The sequence below is a fragment of the Pocillopora verrucosa genome, chromosome 1, assembly GCF_036669915.1.
Source record: "Pocillopora verrucosa isolate sample1 chromosome 1, ASM3666991v2, whole genome shotgun sequence".
NCBI lineage: Eukaryota > Metazoa > Cnidaria > Anthozoa > Scleractinia > Pocilloporidae > Pocillopora > Pocillopora verrucosa.
Genome location: NC_089312.1, coordinates 31216083 through 31233216, shown reverse-complemented (window position 1 = coordinate 31233216; position 17134 = coordinate 31216083). Strand labels below are relative to the sequence as shown.

Sequence of the window (17134 nt, the reverse complement as noted above, 5' to 3'; positions counted from 1 at the left end):
AATTCCAAAAAATTTTCTTTTCGTTTTCCGTTAATTGCAAGATCAAGATGCTTGTCGCGTTACCTGCAAAGGTTTAAGTTGGACAGGCTCTTGCAGAAATCTGTCAATTTAGATAGGGTTGCTTTCGCTTAAATCCAAAGATTAATTTACATTTTCTTCCAGCATTTAATAAGAATTGAGCTAAGCTTCACAAATCTGGCAAAACAAGCAGCGGTGTTTATACAATAGACCCTGATCTGCTATGACCAAAACACAGCCCGTCCGGTAGAGGGGGAGGGGGTGCTGGACAGTGTTTCAGAAGAGACTGGATGGCTCGGTTGATTTCCACCGTAGCTGGACTGATAACAAGAATGGGTTTGGTAACCTTTGGTTGTTTTGGCTGGGACTGGAAAGGATACACCGTCTGACAACAGTGAAAAACAAGCTCCGTGAGGATCTTGTGGCCTTCAAGTGAAACACCGCATTTGTACTTTCCAATGTACTTTCCAGTGAGAGGATTAAGTACAAGCTCAGCCTCGGAAAATACACAGGTAATTACAATGGAGAAAATAGAAAAAAAAAATTAAAAAATCATATTCAAAAATATGATTATTTTTATTGTGTGCCAATATCTAAGTTACCTAAGATTAAAGTATCTAACGTCTAGTTTCGATGACAACTTATACAACTTATAATCATACGAAAGGATGAGCAAAAACAATGAGGCCAACTGTAATTCGGAAATGGCCAATTGAATCTCAATATCAAGTCTAACCTATAAATAAACGTAAGGGCTGTAACCAATAGTGTGGTATTTAAAATTTATCATTTTATCAAATTTTGATCAACAAATTTTGATACAGATTAATTTTGTATACAAATTTAATTTTGATACAAATTTTTAATAGATAGCAAATTTTGATGGAGAGCCAAATCACAGGCTTGATGAAACTGAGTCCCGAAAGGTTATTGGGCCAAAAGAACTGATAAAACTAGGGGAAAAAAGTCTTGTTCAAGACTCTCTCAAGTAAGATCCAAACCAATTCGAAGGTGAAGAAGAAAAGGCCCCCATGGTGTAATGGTTAGCACTCTGGACTTTGAATTCAGCGATCCGAGTTCAAATCTCGGTGGGACCTTGAACACCTCTGTAGTGCATCTTTACAACAATAACAAACAACAACCCATTTCATTTACCCAGGAGCCCATTTGCCCCATAACATATCAATGCAACAACAGATATAAATTTTGATCGATAGTTTATGTGTAAGGGACCGGCAGCAGAATTAACCACAGGCTTGATGAAACTGAGTCCCAGAAGGTTATTAGGCCAAAAGAATTAATAATACTAGGGGAAAATGTCCTGTTCAAGACCCTTTCAAAGTAAGATCCAAACCAATTTGAAGGTGAAGGAGAAAAGGTCCCATGGTTAGCACTCTATACTTTGAATCCAACGATCCGAGCACACTTCTCGTAGACATTTTTATTTTCTATACCCTAGAAAGCATACTGTACCTCTCAAAATGTTCGGTAGGGAATTTTGCATTGTAGTTGTCTCTACCGTCAAAAAATAAGTTTGTTCGCTATCAGAGATGGGGTTTTGGTATTTCATGAAAATAGTTAATGTCCTCATTATACCCCAAGAAAATATTTAAAAGGTATTTCAACCAAATAGGTCTTATTTATAATTGAAAATTCACCAAATATTGGCAGCAAATGGTTATTTTGGAGTCTATTAACACCCCTACTATTCAAATCATGCCGAGTTAAAGTTACCAATTTCATCAAACGCCTTTTGGGTCAGACAAAATTAATATGAAGCCTAGTTGCATCCTTGAACGAAATCTCAACTGTATCAGATTCATAGCAAAGGTAGCTGTACTGTTTAAGTCTAAGATTTTAAAATTTGACATTGTTTGGCTGAATCTTTATGTAGTCTTTGTAGTGGTAGTAGTATAGGAAAATGGGGCTTTTTGCGAAAGTGACTTTTTAGCAAGATATTCCCACTGCACTAGAGGCTAAAATTTTTGCAACAAAATGTCGAACCTTTTTAGTGTAGAACACGTGACCACTAGAGTATTTGAAAAGTAGAGAAACAGACTTCGCAAATAAGCGCTCTTATTCGTTCACTCGTCGAGCAAAAAAAAAGGAAGAAATTTATGATCCTTTACCAATTTTGGATTATTTTATATATTTATATTTAGTAATTCTAGTGCTCGAAATGGTTATATCTCATTGCGCAGGCTTCTTTTCGAACGGACTAGAGTGTTCGTTTTTTTAGGTTTCATAGACGCACAAAATAGTGATTCTTTGAAATTGTTATGTAAAGATTTGCAGACTCTCTGTGAGGCCAAGTTACTTTTAAGAGTCCTCAAAAGAAATCCTTCCCCTGTCCTCAAAAGAAATGATTTAACAGCCGTCTCACCGATCGTTAAAAAGTATGCACAAAACTTTAATTCTCCTTCCTTAAATTATCGGTCTTGAGGAAGGACGAACAAGAAATTCCGAAAAAACTTTACTTCTCGAATGTCTTTTTTTCAAGTTTTCCATTTGCTTCTGTTTTTTTTTCTATCACTATTACTGTTCCTGCTATTTAAAGAGGCAGTATTTAACTCCGTTTTAAGAAAGTTCAAGAATAACACCCCACGGCAAACGACCAACCTTTTGGGCTGCTACTTTCCACTGTTTTACTCTCTAGTGTAAAAAGTATGCATCAAAAGTAACAGGAGAGTTTTTGCAGCACGAAAGAGGAGTAATTTCATAAAACTCTTGCTCAGGCTGACTTTTAACAATACTTCCTATTTTAACAAATATTTTTTTTAAAAATAAAACACCTGTCAATGCAATGAATATTAATCCTGCCAACCGTATAGTGTCGAGTCGAAATAAATTGACCAGCCGATACATGTTTTAATATAAAATTGGAGTTGATCTAGAGTTAACTTGCCTCTTTAAGTCTTTGAGAGGTACGATTACTCCTCATTTCTACTTTTTTTCTACATAATTTATATGGGAGTTTTAAAGAGTCTTCATGTCATACAGGAACTCGTCCGTGCGAGTTTATTATTGGACCACCAATTAGATGTACGTTTGTAATTATGCTGTAGGTAGAATACAAACCCCTTTTTAATTTCCTATAATACTTGTCTGTTTCTGCAGCACTAAAATTGTAAAGACAAACCATTTGAGTGATGAATATCGTTTTTTCGATTAAGTGTACTCATATCTCTCTTTCATTAGCATTTTTTGTTGTTGTTTTGGATGGATACAAAAGCCTTTGAAAGAAAATTCAATTTTTCTCATTATTATTAGTATTCCCGTAACGACTACTCAAAATTTTCATTTTTTCCCGCATACCAGTTTCGACAATCAAACGTTCTAGTGTTTATTTCCTATATAAAAAAATTGCCTTCGATAAACCATAGCTACCATTATTTTGTTGCACTGCGTGGGATTCGACCTACAAACGATTCGCAGAAGCTACGGTTTGGCGCCATAAAGAATTTGCATTGATAACTTCCATCATTTTGAAGATTTGTCATCTTTTCGATTATGAATATTAATTCTAACATCAGCTTTCAAAATAAAAACCTGTCTTGCGTCGCATCGATGTCATTTGTGTCCAGTTTTTCTCACGAAACCATTTCCTTGTGGAACGAAGAAAAAACTGGCACCGTGCAGTCGGAAACCTATCATTTGTCCTCTCTAAACCGCCCGGTATGAATACGACAAGCACGCAAAATTCTACTCTGGAAGAGGACTGTTCTGGTGCACTAAAAAATGTTGAAATCGCAATTTTGTCAGCGATGAACAGTGTGTTGGCGCTCATTTCCGTTGTTGGAAATGCACTCATTTTGGCAGCCATTTACAAAGTTCAAAGCCAGAGGACTCCTTCCAATGCGTTCGTTGCTTCCATGGGAGCCGCAGACTTCTCCGTGGGTCTGTTTATGAACCCGCTGTGGGTTGCAAAGAGTGTTTTGAATATCTGGAAAAGTGACAACCAGCTTTCGACTGCCATTGAAGTTCTGACGATGCAGACAATTGTAGCCACTACCTTCAGCTTATGCGCAGTAAGCGTGGATCGCTATATAGCGGTGACTAGAATGCGTTATATTGAGATTATGAATTGGAAACGCATCCGAATCACAATCCTTCTGATTTGGACCTTTTCCATGCTGTTTGCGTGTTTGCGTCTCCTCATTACAGATCCCCTTCAGCTACCAAAGCTGTGGCTGGCCGCTACAGTAATCACTGTCATAGCGCCTTTAACGCTCATCTCCATCTGTTATTATCATATCTTCAAAGCAGCTCGATTTCAAATTAATAAAATTTCAGCCTCTGAAGAAAGTAGGATTAGTCCCGATCAAGCTATCATGCAGCTTAAGCACCGTAAGGCAGCTTTAACAATAGGAGTTGTTGTTGGTGTTTTTATAATTTGTTGGACCCCAAGTTTGGTGATCTCTCTCATTCAGTTCTTTACTGTTAATAATTGCCAGAAGCTTATGATAAATGGCTACTGGTTTTGGGGAGCGCTGGCAGAGTTTAGCAACTCGGCTTTTAATCCTTTCATATATTGCATGAGAAGCAGGGACTTCAGGAAGGCTGTAAAGAAGATGATTGGTGATTGTGTCTATTAAGTGTAACTTTCACCTGTAATGAGCTTTGAAATAACCAGACAAGTACACAGTTACGATGCGAAGGCTGCTGAGTAAAGGATAATTTGCATGAAGAACTTGTCACTTAAAGGTTTGAAATCGAAGTATTTGCGATTTTTCCGCTTAAGCCGGTAAGTATCAAAACTTCCTCTGATACTATAAAAATTGACGACCGAAATTCGCGCGAAGAGCGATACTATGATCAGTTTTAGTAGTTGAAAGTTCTGGTTAAAAACTCCCATAGGCAAAACATGTTTAATATCAGGTATAATTGAACGACAAATATATTTGCATATTTATACAGACTATTTGAAACTCCAAACAACGTCCCTAATACATAATTTTAAAAGATAGTTTGGTTGTTTTATGACATTATGACAAATTATTTACTCAGCATTTCGTTAAAAAGTTTATCTCCCTTCAAATACGCCCCGCATCCAAGCCAAGATCCTTTTAATCAATTTTTTATTGCAAAATGTAAATGTCAAAAGAACAAAGAAAAAAAACTAGCAAATATCATCCCGTATTTTCAGTTTTACTTCTCAACGGAACAAACGCTGTTTCTTTAGAAGAAGATAAATTGTCTCCTAGTCTATGTGACAAGTAAATCTAACTGATGTATCTTATGAATGTAAAAAGCGCAAGTAACAAGCCAATATGAAAAATTTTTTACTCAGCATTTTATTAAAAAGTTTATCTCACTTCAAATACGCGCTACATCTAAACCAAGGTCTTTTAATCAAAAATTTAATAGCAAAATGTAATATTCAAAAGAACAAAGAAAAGGCTATCAAACATCATGCAACAAAACATCTTTCTCCCGTATTTACAGTTTTACTTCTCAGTGGAACATATGCTATGTTTGAAATTAAGAGATCCTCGCAGCTAAGAACACTACTGAAACGAGTAGTTGTAAATAGGACCTGAAAAAAATTCAGGCCCGTACGGGATTTGAACCCATGACCTCTGCGATACCGGTGCAGCGCTCTACCAATTGAGCTAACAAGCCAACTGGGAGCTGATCAATGAATTGGGTTCAAATAAACATCCAAGTGAATGAAGATTTTAGATATATGAAAATTCATTTATTTAAATTAATTTTAATATTTAACTTTATATACTCATTTTCAAATTAGCCAGAAAACAGTTTAGGAGAATTTTATTAGCTAAAATATTCCTGACTCAGGCAAAAATGTAAGATTTCGTGTCATGCAAAATTTTAAAGCTATCAAAACAGTCGGTTTTGTTTTAAGTGCTTGCATCATCACATGGATGCCCAGTGTAGTTCTGCAGTTGGTTAAATTTTATTATATGGAAGAAGAAAAGCGTTGTAGACTAAGGAAACTTATATTTGTCGTATCACCTTGGGTTGAGGCAATCGCCTTTATTTCATCAGCGATCAACCCATTGATTTACTACTTCAGAAATAGCGACTTTCGCCGAGCCTTTCGCCGCACCTTCCATTGGTTACCCTGTGTTCACGAACAAGATGCATCACACCTTAGAGCACAACCAGAACGAAACCGGTTGAATCGAAATATTGGAACTTGTGGCAACTTAACAGCTAAGGAGACAGAAGTCTGAGGACAATATATTCAAGAGAAAAAAGACTCTGCTTAAGAACAAGCCTGAGCCTAGAAACCACATAAAAAGTTCATGTTTAAACGAAAGCCTTAGTTTTTACGTGTACTCTACAAATAGTCCTTTTCCTTAAAAAATGTCAGTTTATATATAATAAAAATGCAATTTCTTTGACGTGTTAAACAACTCTTTCAAGGCATGAAATGTCATTCCCGTCAAATTTCCATCACCGAGCATTAATTTCTATGATACTAGCAAGATATACGAAGAACGCTATTTTGTAGTAAAAATTTAGACAGTTTTGATCTACAGAACTGAGAGGAGAAAGAAGGCCAGTTGAATCTGTGATCCTGCGAGAATTGAAATATCCACTCTCAAACTACCTTATTTATTTTGTCATTAATTTATTTAATCGTAATTTTATTACGATGGTGTTTGCCAGCGGGAATTGCCTTTTGGCAAGAATTTTATGTGGTTGCGCGCCATTTTCCCCGCGCGCGTCACCGCTTGAGCGGTGTTTTGCCTGACTTCCTCATAAGGAGTTTCTCTCGTACAGCTGCTTACGAATCCTTACGATAAAATAGGTCTATTCCCTATTTGCAGTCCACAGATTCCCTCCTTGAAGATCTTTGCATGGAACTTTATCCTAAACAAATAGGAATGAACGTAAAGGAATGGTGAATAAAGCACTGACTTACTAAGGTTGCCTCACGGCGCCGGTTGGTAGCTGGCACATAATGAGGAAAAGGGAAATGATAATTTTAGTGCGGAGGTTCTATAACTCTGCTTCTTGCGCCCGTCGCGTAAGCTGGCTTCCTCTAGTGTCGTGTTCGTTTCCATCGTTCACGGCCACTCCATCAATATCAACGACTCGTATTTTGACTCATTAATAGTGTACTTATTGTCATTACCATTTTCATCTCAGATGACAACATTTTTCAAATTGATCGGAGCTTATTCTCATAAGGGGAATGTTTTCTTGTTTCGTCTTTTTGATGAAAAGGGTAAAAAAATTGTTATTAAAAGAACCAATCTCACCGCTGTTCGCATACACTCACAGGCGGCCGAGTCTCACTGAAAGAAAACGGATATTTTTTTACTCTCCGTGAGCAAAAGACTATATGCGAGACGAAAAGCGATGCGTTACATGTGCAAGTAAACAGTTACATAAAATTTTTAATGCATATTGCGAAATATGTTTTCATGAAATTGCTTTTTAATCCCTTTTATTATTATGCAAAGAATGTCATATTATGTTCCAGACATTTAGTTTCTGGGAACGAGCAGGAAAAAAAAAGTAGCCGTATTTACGATAAACTGATGTACACCGACAGTAAACAAAGTAAAAAACGACATTGGGAAATACTTAAACTTTTTCTGTTCTCCATACTGAACGCACAAATATCGCTGAAACTGAAATGTTTTGCATGAGTCACCATCACATCATGCAGATCTTCACGACAGGGCTATAAACACATTACATCGGGCATTGATATGAATTTTTTTTATTCATCTCACACCCTTGAAGCCGAACGCAAGTACAAACAGAAATTTTGAAGCACAAAACTCATAAACTATTCTGATGTATTTCGGCAGGATTGCGTTACCGCAGGGGAGTCACGAGAATGATTCTGGCTTTACGGACTGACTGGCTCAGGGAGTTCTAACTTGAATCTAATTAAACCAAATGTCAAATTTGATGCTGGATATTAAAGTTAGTAGCCTAATTCAAATAACTGATGGGATAAATATACCTGGTTTCGAATTTAAAGTTGATCTTAAAATAGTCCGTAATACGTCAGGCCATTATCAAGAGAAATTTAGCATTTCCTGAAGCACCCATCAGCGCATACGCCGTAAAGCCAGAATCATTCGCGTGACTCCCCTGCGGTAACGCAATCCTGTGGAAATACATCAGAATGATTTATGAATTTTGTTTGGCACAGAAGGAGTACGACCTCTGAATTACTGTCGTGCCAGAGTCATGTAGCACGGCAAAGCTTGTCGAACTTAGTTACTTTTTTTTTTATAAAAGAATTTTTTTCAGGTCCTATTTACAACTACTCGTTTCAGTAGTGTTCTTAGCTGCGAGGATCTCTTAATTTCATCTCTCCACCGCAGTGCAAATTATGAATTTTCATGTATCTAAAATCTTCATATGCTATGTTTCTTGAGAAGAAAATAAATTGTTTCTTAATCTATGTGATAAGTTAGTATAACTGATGCATCTTATGCATACAAAAAGGGCGAGTAACAAGTGCTGCTGGCATCGAGTTTGCCCTCTGGCTAATTTGTAACAAAAAGACGTCAAGAATAATTGCGTCAAGATGTCAGGTGTTAAAAGTGGGAGAAATGTCGGCAGCGTTATCTCCAGACAGTCTGAACCGCTCGGATCTCGCTTTGGAGATACACCTCTGACATCTGAGATGATCAACGTGAAATTTCTCTGGTAAAAACTAAACAACTGTTTTAAATGATATTGCATTGAATCTGAAGAGGAGAGTTGGTATTCAGCTCTTTAGAGATGAAGGACTGCAAAAATAAAGCTCATCGAGCTAAATATATGGACGGCCCAGCTATGCTGTCCAATCACAACCTATGAGAAGTAACAGCTCATTGAGTGTTTTTTCACGAGTCACTCACGAAATCATATCACCACAAAATAACTACTTACCGTAACGAAAAAAACCATAGATCTGTAATATTAGCAGCAAGCGTAATCTGGAGAGCCTTAATTGGTCAAAGATTACACGGGCATTCCTCCTCAGGGAATATTACTGTAGTTCATTCACTGTTCGGAGCTACGAAACAATGGCTATGAAAGATATTGTTCATCCAATTGTTAGAAACAATCACACATTACGCGCGTGTGTTACAAGCTGGATGAGCGTTCGATTTTGAACCTTTACATATTTATCTCTCTCTACTTCTTACTCAACAAACAATTCATTTCTATCATTACCCGTTAAGGATTCGATTGTCGTCAGAAAATTCGACTCCGAGTCCTAAAGTCACTTTGACACTTGTTTCTTCAAAACGAAAAAAAGGCAGATATTGTGTTAGATTGAACTAACGCAAGAAAAAGATGTACTGCCTTAGCATTTATTGCCGACAGTTAGGCGTTACAATTTACGCAATTATAATCTATAGTTTTTGTAAAAGCTAAGTTTTTCCTTTGTCTCACGATGTAGTCACGTGTGATGTAGATCGCGACGTTTCGCCTGCATACTGCTAGTCTTCTTCAGACGATGAGTTCGATTGGTCATGTGTGATTTTATAAAGCATGATGCTCTGCTGTGATTGGTTGTTTTTCAACAGCCCTGATTGGCGCATTTCGATCCTTGCTGTTTCACTGAGTGATTTGCTCCCTCGGCGGTCCGCTTTGCATGGCTTTCCTGTTGTTGTGTTTTTTTGTTTTTTTCTGTTTCGAGACTCTCCCATTAGTGGATGGGAAGGAAAACAAGTCCTTTGAATTTTCGGAGTGGACTGTCAAAGTGCAACTCTATGAGATATGTGATAGTGTATCGACCTCCATATCCTTCATTACACCACCTCTGACTTTTGGTAAACTCAAAAATATTGATATTGCTGCGGGTAAAGTTTCTGCACAGCCCCATACTATTGTAAAACAAATCTGTTTTCCCAATGGAGATGTATCATTTTTTTTGTTGTTTTCTCTGTTCAAGAACTGAATGTATAATGTAGGATGGGGCTGTGCGGACATTTTACCTTACTGCGTTCTAAGCAGATATTGCCTCTTCTATGCTTTGTGCAAGCGTTCACTGGGACAACATTGATGCACTCTCCGACTGCTTTAACGAGACCCTTACTGACATACTGGATAAGTTTGCCCCGCTGAAAACAAGGACTATGATTAATCGTCCAAAGGTCCCACGGTTTAATGATGACATTAAACAACTCAAGCGTCAACGTCGTCGCCTTGAAAAGAGAGCCGTGAAAATTGATCTCCCTGGTGACTGGAATAATTACCATAAAGTTTGTAATCAGTACTCTGCATTTCTTAAATCTGCACGTGTGAATTATTATTCAAACCTAATTGATCAGAGTGCGGGTGACTCTCGCAAGTTATTTCGTTTGGTTAATTCTTTGTGTAGGGAACCACTTGAGACGGCTCTTCCAAAGCACACTGACCCCACAAAGCTAGCAAACGAATTTGGCACCTTCTTCCTCAAAAAAATTGAAATCATAACGGAAAATCTTGACAAGTTTCAAGTTCAAGAACCTCGACTCATTCCTGTTACTCCTAAGGAGAATCTGGAGAGTTTTACCGCGCTATCCATCGAAGAAGTGTCTAAGATTGTTCAAGAATCCTCCAATGCCTCTTGTCGGCTGGATCCTGTTCCTACATGGCTACTGAAGTCCTGTCTTGATGTATTAGCGCTCCCTATCACTGAGATGGTAGATCTCTCTCTTCTCAGTGGTCACGTTCCAGAAAATTGGAGAACCGCCGTTATCTTTCCTCTACTGAAAAAACCTGGACTTGATTTGGTCTGTAAAAATTTCCGTCCAGTCAGTAATCTTCCATTCATTTCCAAGGTAGTGGAAAAGGCTGCACTTCAACAACTTCTCGGACACTGTGAAAAAATGCCTCCCCTTAAATTCCAGTCCGACTTCCGTAAGTATCACTCGACAGAAATTGCTCTATTAAAGGTTCAAAACGACATCTTAATGAGTATGGATAATAAAGCAGTGACACTTCTCGTACTTATGGACCTTAGTGCTGCTTTTGATACCATTGAACAATTCATTCTTCTGAATATCTTGCAACGGGATTTTGGAGTCGTCGGGACTGCTTTAAATTGGTTCGGATCATTTCTGTCCGGTCGCAGACAACGTATACTTGTTGGTGAGAAGACTTCTGATGACTTTAATCTGAACTGTGGAGTCCCCCAGGGTAGTTGTATGGGGCCTATTTTATTCACTCTCTACATCTCCCGCCTCTTCAACATTATTTCTCAGCATCTCCCTTCTGTCCATGGTTATGCTGACAACAACCAGTTTTACATCTCCTTCCGATCTTGCTCTATCCATTCCGAAATTAACGCTGTCTGCGATTGAGACGTACATTGCTGATGTTCGTTCTTGGTTTATTGCTAATCGTTTAATGATCAACGACGCAAAAATGGTATTTCTGACGAATGAGTCTGCGAATAAGGCAGAAATAAATATTTTGTCGGCACGAGATACGACAAGGCCTGGGCCTTAGGCCCGAGCATCATAGGTAATGATGCAGTGGTATATAAGGGAAAGTATAGCACGTAGTGTCCATCTAGGCCTCAGAACCAACCGTTCACCTCTGGCTGATGACAAATTTAGTTTAGTTTGAAAACATATTTTCTTTAGCTTTGAAGCCTCGTAGGATGGGCTGCCAACTGCTCTGAGTTTGGGCCATGGTTCCTTCCCAGATTTCCTGTCATGTTTTTTCCCCAAAGGGGTTTTTTCTGGCAGGTTTTTTCTGGCCTCTGTATAACCGTATTTATGTCCTTGTAGGCGGTTGCCCATCTCTGTTAATCCAGACTTGGTGAAGTTTGCATGTTAGTAATGTATACCTTTTTTTTAATGTGTAAGGAATTGACTGTATATCAGGATTGTATATGGTATATCAGTTGCGAATATATGTATGTATGCACGCCCCGGGCTATATATGCCTCGGGTTGGTTCTCGGCAGGCTTCCCTAAATAAACTTATTTGGTGTACACTACTGTGTTATTTGTTGTGTAGTGGAGACAAAATACTGAGTTTCTAATTATTGGCACCCGCCAACAACTTCAAAAAACATCTATTGAATCTATTATTGTTGGTGACACCCTCATTAAACCTTTAGAAAGCGTCCAGAACCTTGAGTCCTGGTTCGATGCCCATGTGCGAATGAACGTTCATATGCACAAGATTTGTAGCAAGGCTTTTCGTAGATTATACAACACAAGACAGATCAGAAAATTCCTTACTTTTCAATCGACTAAGACACTAGTCCACGCCTTTATATCCTCACCCCTTGATTACTGTAACGCTCTTCTCTTCGGTCTACCTAAATATCAATGCAGAAAGTTCAGAATGCTGCAGCTAGAGTGATTTTTCAGATTCCGAAATTTTATTATATCACACCTGCACTTATCGACCCACATTGGCTCCCAGTAACGTTCAGAGTTCAGTTTAAATTGCTCCTCTTTGTTTACAGGTAATTACGCAACCAAAGTCCTCCCTACATTAAAGATCTTTTGTCCCTGAAACCAGCTACTAATTATGCTCTTCGCTCGTCTGCTCAATCTCTTCTGTTCACTCCAAAAGCCAATTGCTCTTCACTTGGGGATCGGGCCTTTACTCATGCTACACCTGTTTTATGAAACTCGCTGCCATTAACTATAAGAACAAGTAGTAGCCTCGCCATTTTTAAAAAGCAACTTAAAAACATTTCTATTTAGGAAAGCTTTTAGTTTGTTTCAATAGTTCTAATATTTATTGCCTTTGAATATTTTAATTTTAATTAGTATAGAACTTTAACTTATGTAAAGCGCTTCTCAATATTGTCTATAGTTTTAGCGCTATATAAATTCCTTATCATTATCATTATCATTATCATTTTTTATCGTGGGCATCCACGCTTCCGGAATTTCTATTCCACTATCCCTGTTGATATCGTCAGGGTAAAGTCTAAAATGAATTACCTCTTTGACCCTGCGCGTGTAGTAATAAAGGTCACGATCAATAAACTTTACTTCGTTCCAGAGTGGCTTGTGTTCGTTGTTGTGATCATGCTCTGGAACGGCGGAAGTCTCGGTATGAGTCGGATGTCTCGATCGTGCTCCTTAATTCTGTCTTGCATGGGCCTTTCCGTCTCTCCCACGATTTTTTTTCATTAGTATCAAGCACTATTTACGCGGCATCGGTTAGTTTCGATGCTCGACTGTTTCATTTGTTGTTTTTCCTCAAAAAAACTTGACGTTTTTATCTTTAATTCCTTTTCATAAAGTTGTTGTAAACCGCGTCTCTTAGTTTCTTTTGATCAATTTGAGCAGAAATCATCGATTGTATGCCGCATTGTTAGAGGAGACGGAGCTCAGAGAAAATTGAAACACTCGTGGTAGTCAGACATAGTTTGATGCTACATTGGTTTGCAGATTTAATGAATGTAACCGAAGAAGTTACAATTCATAGACCCAACGTTTCGACACTCCTGTCTAGTGCCTTCATCAGGGGTGAAAAAAAACGCTGCAACAAGAGGTCCTTTTATATGATCACTAATTAGCGGCCTTTTTTCTGACGAGGTGTAAATAGGCGTCAGGAAGCAAACCGCCATCGTCACGGTTGAAAGGAGCGTGGGCGGAGTTAATATGCCAAGCCTCCAAACAAAGGCGCTGGTGGTAACGCCGATTAGTGGTGATAATTTTAGAATTATCCCACCCAATTGTATGGTTGGTTAGGCATGTATGCTCCGATAAAGCTGAATTTTCCTTTTTGCAAAGAAAAACCGCTTTTTGGTGCTCTTTTAACCGTGTACCAAACTGACGTTTGGTCTGTCCGATGTATTCGTTGTCACAGTCATTGCAAGGAATAGTAATAAAGGAATAATAAATAGCGTCGGTTCGTTGTTCTTTCGTGACAGGATCCTTAGGTTTGGCGAAAATATGCCCCAAAGTCTGGAAAGGTTTTTGAGCAACTTTAACGTTGTGGCTATTCAAAATTCTCTTGATGGGTTCAGTAACACCCTGTATGTAAGGAATAACAGCAAAACCAGTCGATGGTTCCCTTTCATCAAGAGCGTTACTATTTGTAACTGGTTTTTGGCAGTTACGGAGAAAAGTTTTTGTATAGCCATTTGCCTTTAGGACATTGGAAACATATTTCCTCTCCTGAGCCTTCGAATCGAGTGAAGATGGTAGACAGTCAGCCCTCCCAAGTAAAGTTTTGGCTACAGACTTTTTATGGAAAATAGGGTGGTGAGAATCGAAAGCGAGGTATTTGTCGGTGTAGTTGGGTTTACGGTAGACACTTGTCTCTAAATTACCCTGAACCCCTCTGGACACATTTAAATCAAGAAAGGGCAAATGTCTATCCTTTTCACGCTCAAGGGTGAATTGGATCGACGGCTTACTGAATTCAAATGCGATAAGAGGCGCTCCGCTTCATTTCCGGATACCGCAGAAATAACATCATCGACATATCGTTTCCAGAAAAAGGGTTTAACTGGTGAAGTGGCTAAGGCCCTTTGTTCCACGTCTTCCATTACCATGTTAGCAATGACAGCAAAGACAGGCGAACCCATCGCTGTACCAAAAACTTTTTGATAGTATGTGCCGTTAAATGTAAATTGCGTGGTTTTGAGGCAAAAAGACAGCAGATGAATAATATCATCCACCGGCAAAGAAGTTCTTTGTCGTAGGGAAGCATCTTCTCTGAGTCTTTCCTCCGCAACCTTAACGGCAAGATCAACAAAGGTTTTGGTGAAGAGCGAAACAACGTCGAAAGATACTAATTCTTCAAAAGCGTCAAGAGTTTTATCTCTTATGAAATCCACAAATTCGCAGGAATTTTTGACAGTGTAATCAGTATTCCCAACAACAGGCGACAAAATTCTCGCAAGATAACCAGAAATTGCATAAGTCGGAGAATTAACAAAAGAGACAATGGGTCTCAGAGGAATTCCTGGTTTATGAATTTTAGGTAAGCCATAAAAACCTGGACACAAGCCGTCACTACTGTATAACATTTTGTACGTAGAGTCATTAATTCTAACAGCTTTTTTCAAATCAAGCAGCATTTTGTTTTACTTTCTTTGAGTTTTACTGGTAGGATCAGAGTTTAAGACAGCATACGTACTCTTGTCATTAAGCAGAGACAAAGCTTTGTCGTGATATTGCTGTTTGTCCATAGCCACAACACAATTACCCTTGTCAGCAGATAATACGAGCCTGTCCGGATCCTTTTTGAGAGCTATAAGCGCATTGAAAACATCCTTTTGAATACTTTTGGGAGGAGGTTTAGCACGCCTGAGTATGCTACTTACTTCTGCTCTTGCCGAATGCCTACGATCGTCGTCGAGTTGAGAGATACTCTCCTCAACAGCGGCGACAATTTCGGCAGTCGGTATTTTGCGAGGAGCAATAGCAAACTTCAGACCCTTCTCTAAACCACTCCGTTCCAGCGCGGATAACTCCTTGGAGGAAAGGTTCATGACCCATTTATCTTTCAGAGATGAGCCTGAATTAACAGGAGACCTCTTACTGAGCAAGTGACGGAGTTTTCTGTCATGTTTCTCTCTCTGTTTGGTAAACGTCAGCAGTTCTTTCGAACTGCAAAACTCCTCGACCCAGGAAGTGGGGCTTGGAGGCTTGGCATATTAACTCCGCCCACGCTCCTTTCAATCGTGACGATGGCGGTTTGCTTCCTGACGCCTATTTTCACCTTGTCAGAAAAAAGGCCATTAATTAGTGATCATATAAAAGGACCTCTTGTTGCAGCGTTTAGATCACCCCTGATGAAGGCACTAGACAGGAGTGTCGAAACGTTGGGTCTATGAATTGTAACTTCTTCGGTTACATTCATTAAATCTGCAAACCAGTGTAGCATCAAACTATGTCTGATTGTCCACCTGGTTGCCGTGTGAACTTTAATATATTTTACTCGTGGTAGTTTTGAAAAAGGTCCCACCCGAGCCGAGGCAATAAGACATTCCTAGAAAATCACGATTTGATATGACTTCCACTCTAAGCAATCTCCCAAATTTTTCCGTAAGGTTTCCCTAACAATCAAGTTAAAATGACCATGTGGTAAAACAGCAAAAGAGGTTTTCTAACAAAATTACGTTCATAAGTAGGCAAAGGCTATTTCATGTACTGACAATATGTAAAAGATGCGAGTTTTTCTGCCCGTTTTGATATGTCTTCTAGAGGTACTAAAGCAAAAACAAAGGTACAAGGTGCCTCTATAATCTCTCCTCAACGAAAGCCATATGGTAAAAGTAGATTATTCAAAGTGATTTAAGTGAACCAAGAAAAACATTCACCCCTTAATGATTTTTAGGCCATTTTCTCTATTGTGTGGCGCGTTTTGCGCCAGTTCACGTTCAAATTTACCGCCCCTTGGTAAGTCTTAACAAGTCCAGAAGTGTCGAACCATTCAACGTGATACTGTGAAAGTAGGTCAGGATCAAAGAATAAATTATCTGACCAAAGTACTGGGATTCAAATCACGGATCTAATAACAATAATATAATGACTGCTGCTACTGCTGTAGCACCTCATTGTGTAATTAATATTCTTTAGTCATACCTAATTACGTTTGGGACAAAACAACCAAAGCTCCACGCTAATTATCAAAAATATAACGATGCGTTATCGATGAAAGCGAAGATTTATCATATTTTTGTTGATGTGATATTTTGTTTTATCGACAGAATCTATGCGGTCGATGTGCTCCTATTGACCTAGAGTCTTTCTCTAATTTCGCCGTAAGAGGAATAAAATAATCCTTCCGTACCGTATTGAGATGTGAAGGACAAGAAAACGTCGATTTGATTTCATTAAATTTCTCACTATGATTTCTTTCCTTGTGGAGGTTAAACAATAATCAGGACTAAAATGATCAGAATCAAATAAAAGCCCGGAAACGCTTTTTTTTTTGGTCGTGCGCCATAAAAATATATTCGCCTTTGTTTACCGCGTAGAATTCTTCAATCATCTGCTGCAAATATTTTTCATCGGTGTTACCTCGTCCTAGGCCGCCCTAAAAGCAAATTTAAGTAAGATATTCACACGGAATATGAAAAGTCGCGGGAGCTTGTCTGAAAAAGTCCTTCAATTCGTCTACGCTCAAGCTCAGCCTGTGTATTTTACGGGAGATAACAGAGATTTGACGTGCATGGGTCTCGCTCTACACATGATCTAGTAAATTGCAAGAGGAGA

At 38.6% G+C, this 17134-nt stretch overlaps 1 protein-coding gene and 1 non-coding gene across 2 annotated transcripts; both read left to right on the top strand.

The window, feature by feature from the left end:
* The first annotated feature begins 1042 nt into the window (after positions 1–1042).
* Trnaq-uug (transfer RNA glutamine (anticodon UUG)) lies at positions 1043–1115 on the top strand. Its single transcript has one exon. It is a non-coding gene; the product is annotated as a tRNA-Gln (tRNA).
* Positions 1116–3616: 2501 nt separating this feature from the next.
* LOC131768437 (beta-1 adrenergic receptor-like) lies at positions 3617–5291 on the top strand. Its single transcript, XM_059084175.2, has one exon. The coding sequence runs from the start codon at positions 3696–3698 to the stop codon at positions 4611–4613; it is 918 nt and encodes a 305-aa protein (XP_058940158.1). The 5' UTR covers positions 3617–3695; the 3' UTR covers positions 4614–5291.
* Positions 5292–17134: the final 11843 nt, after the last annotated feature.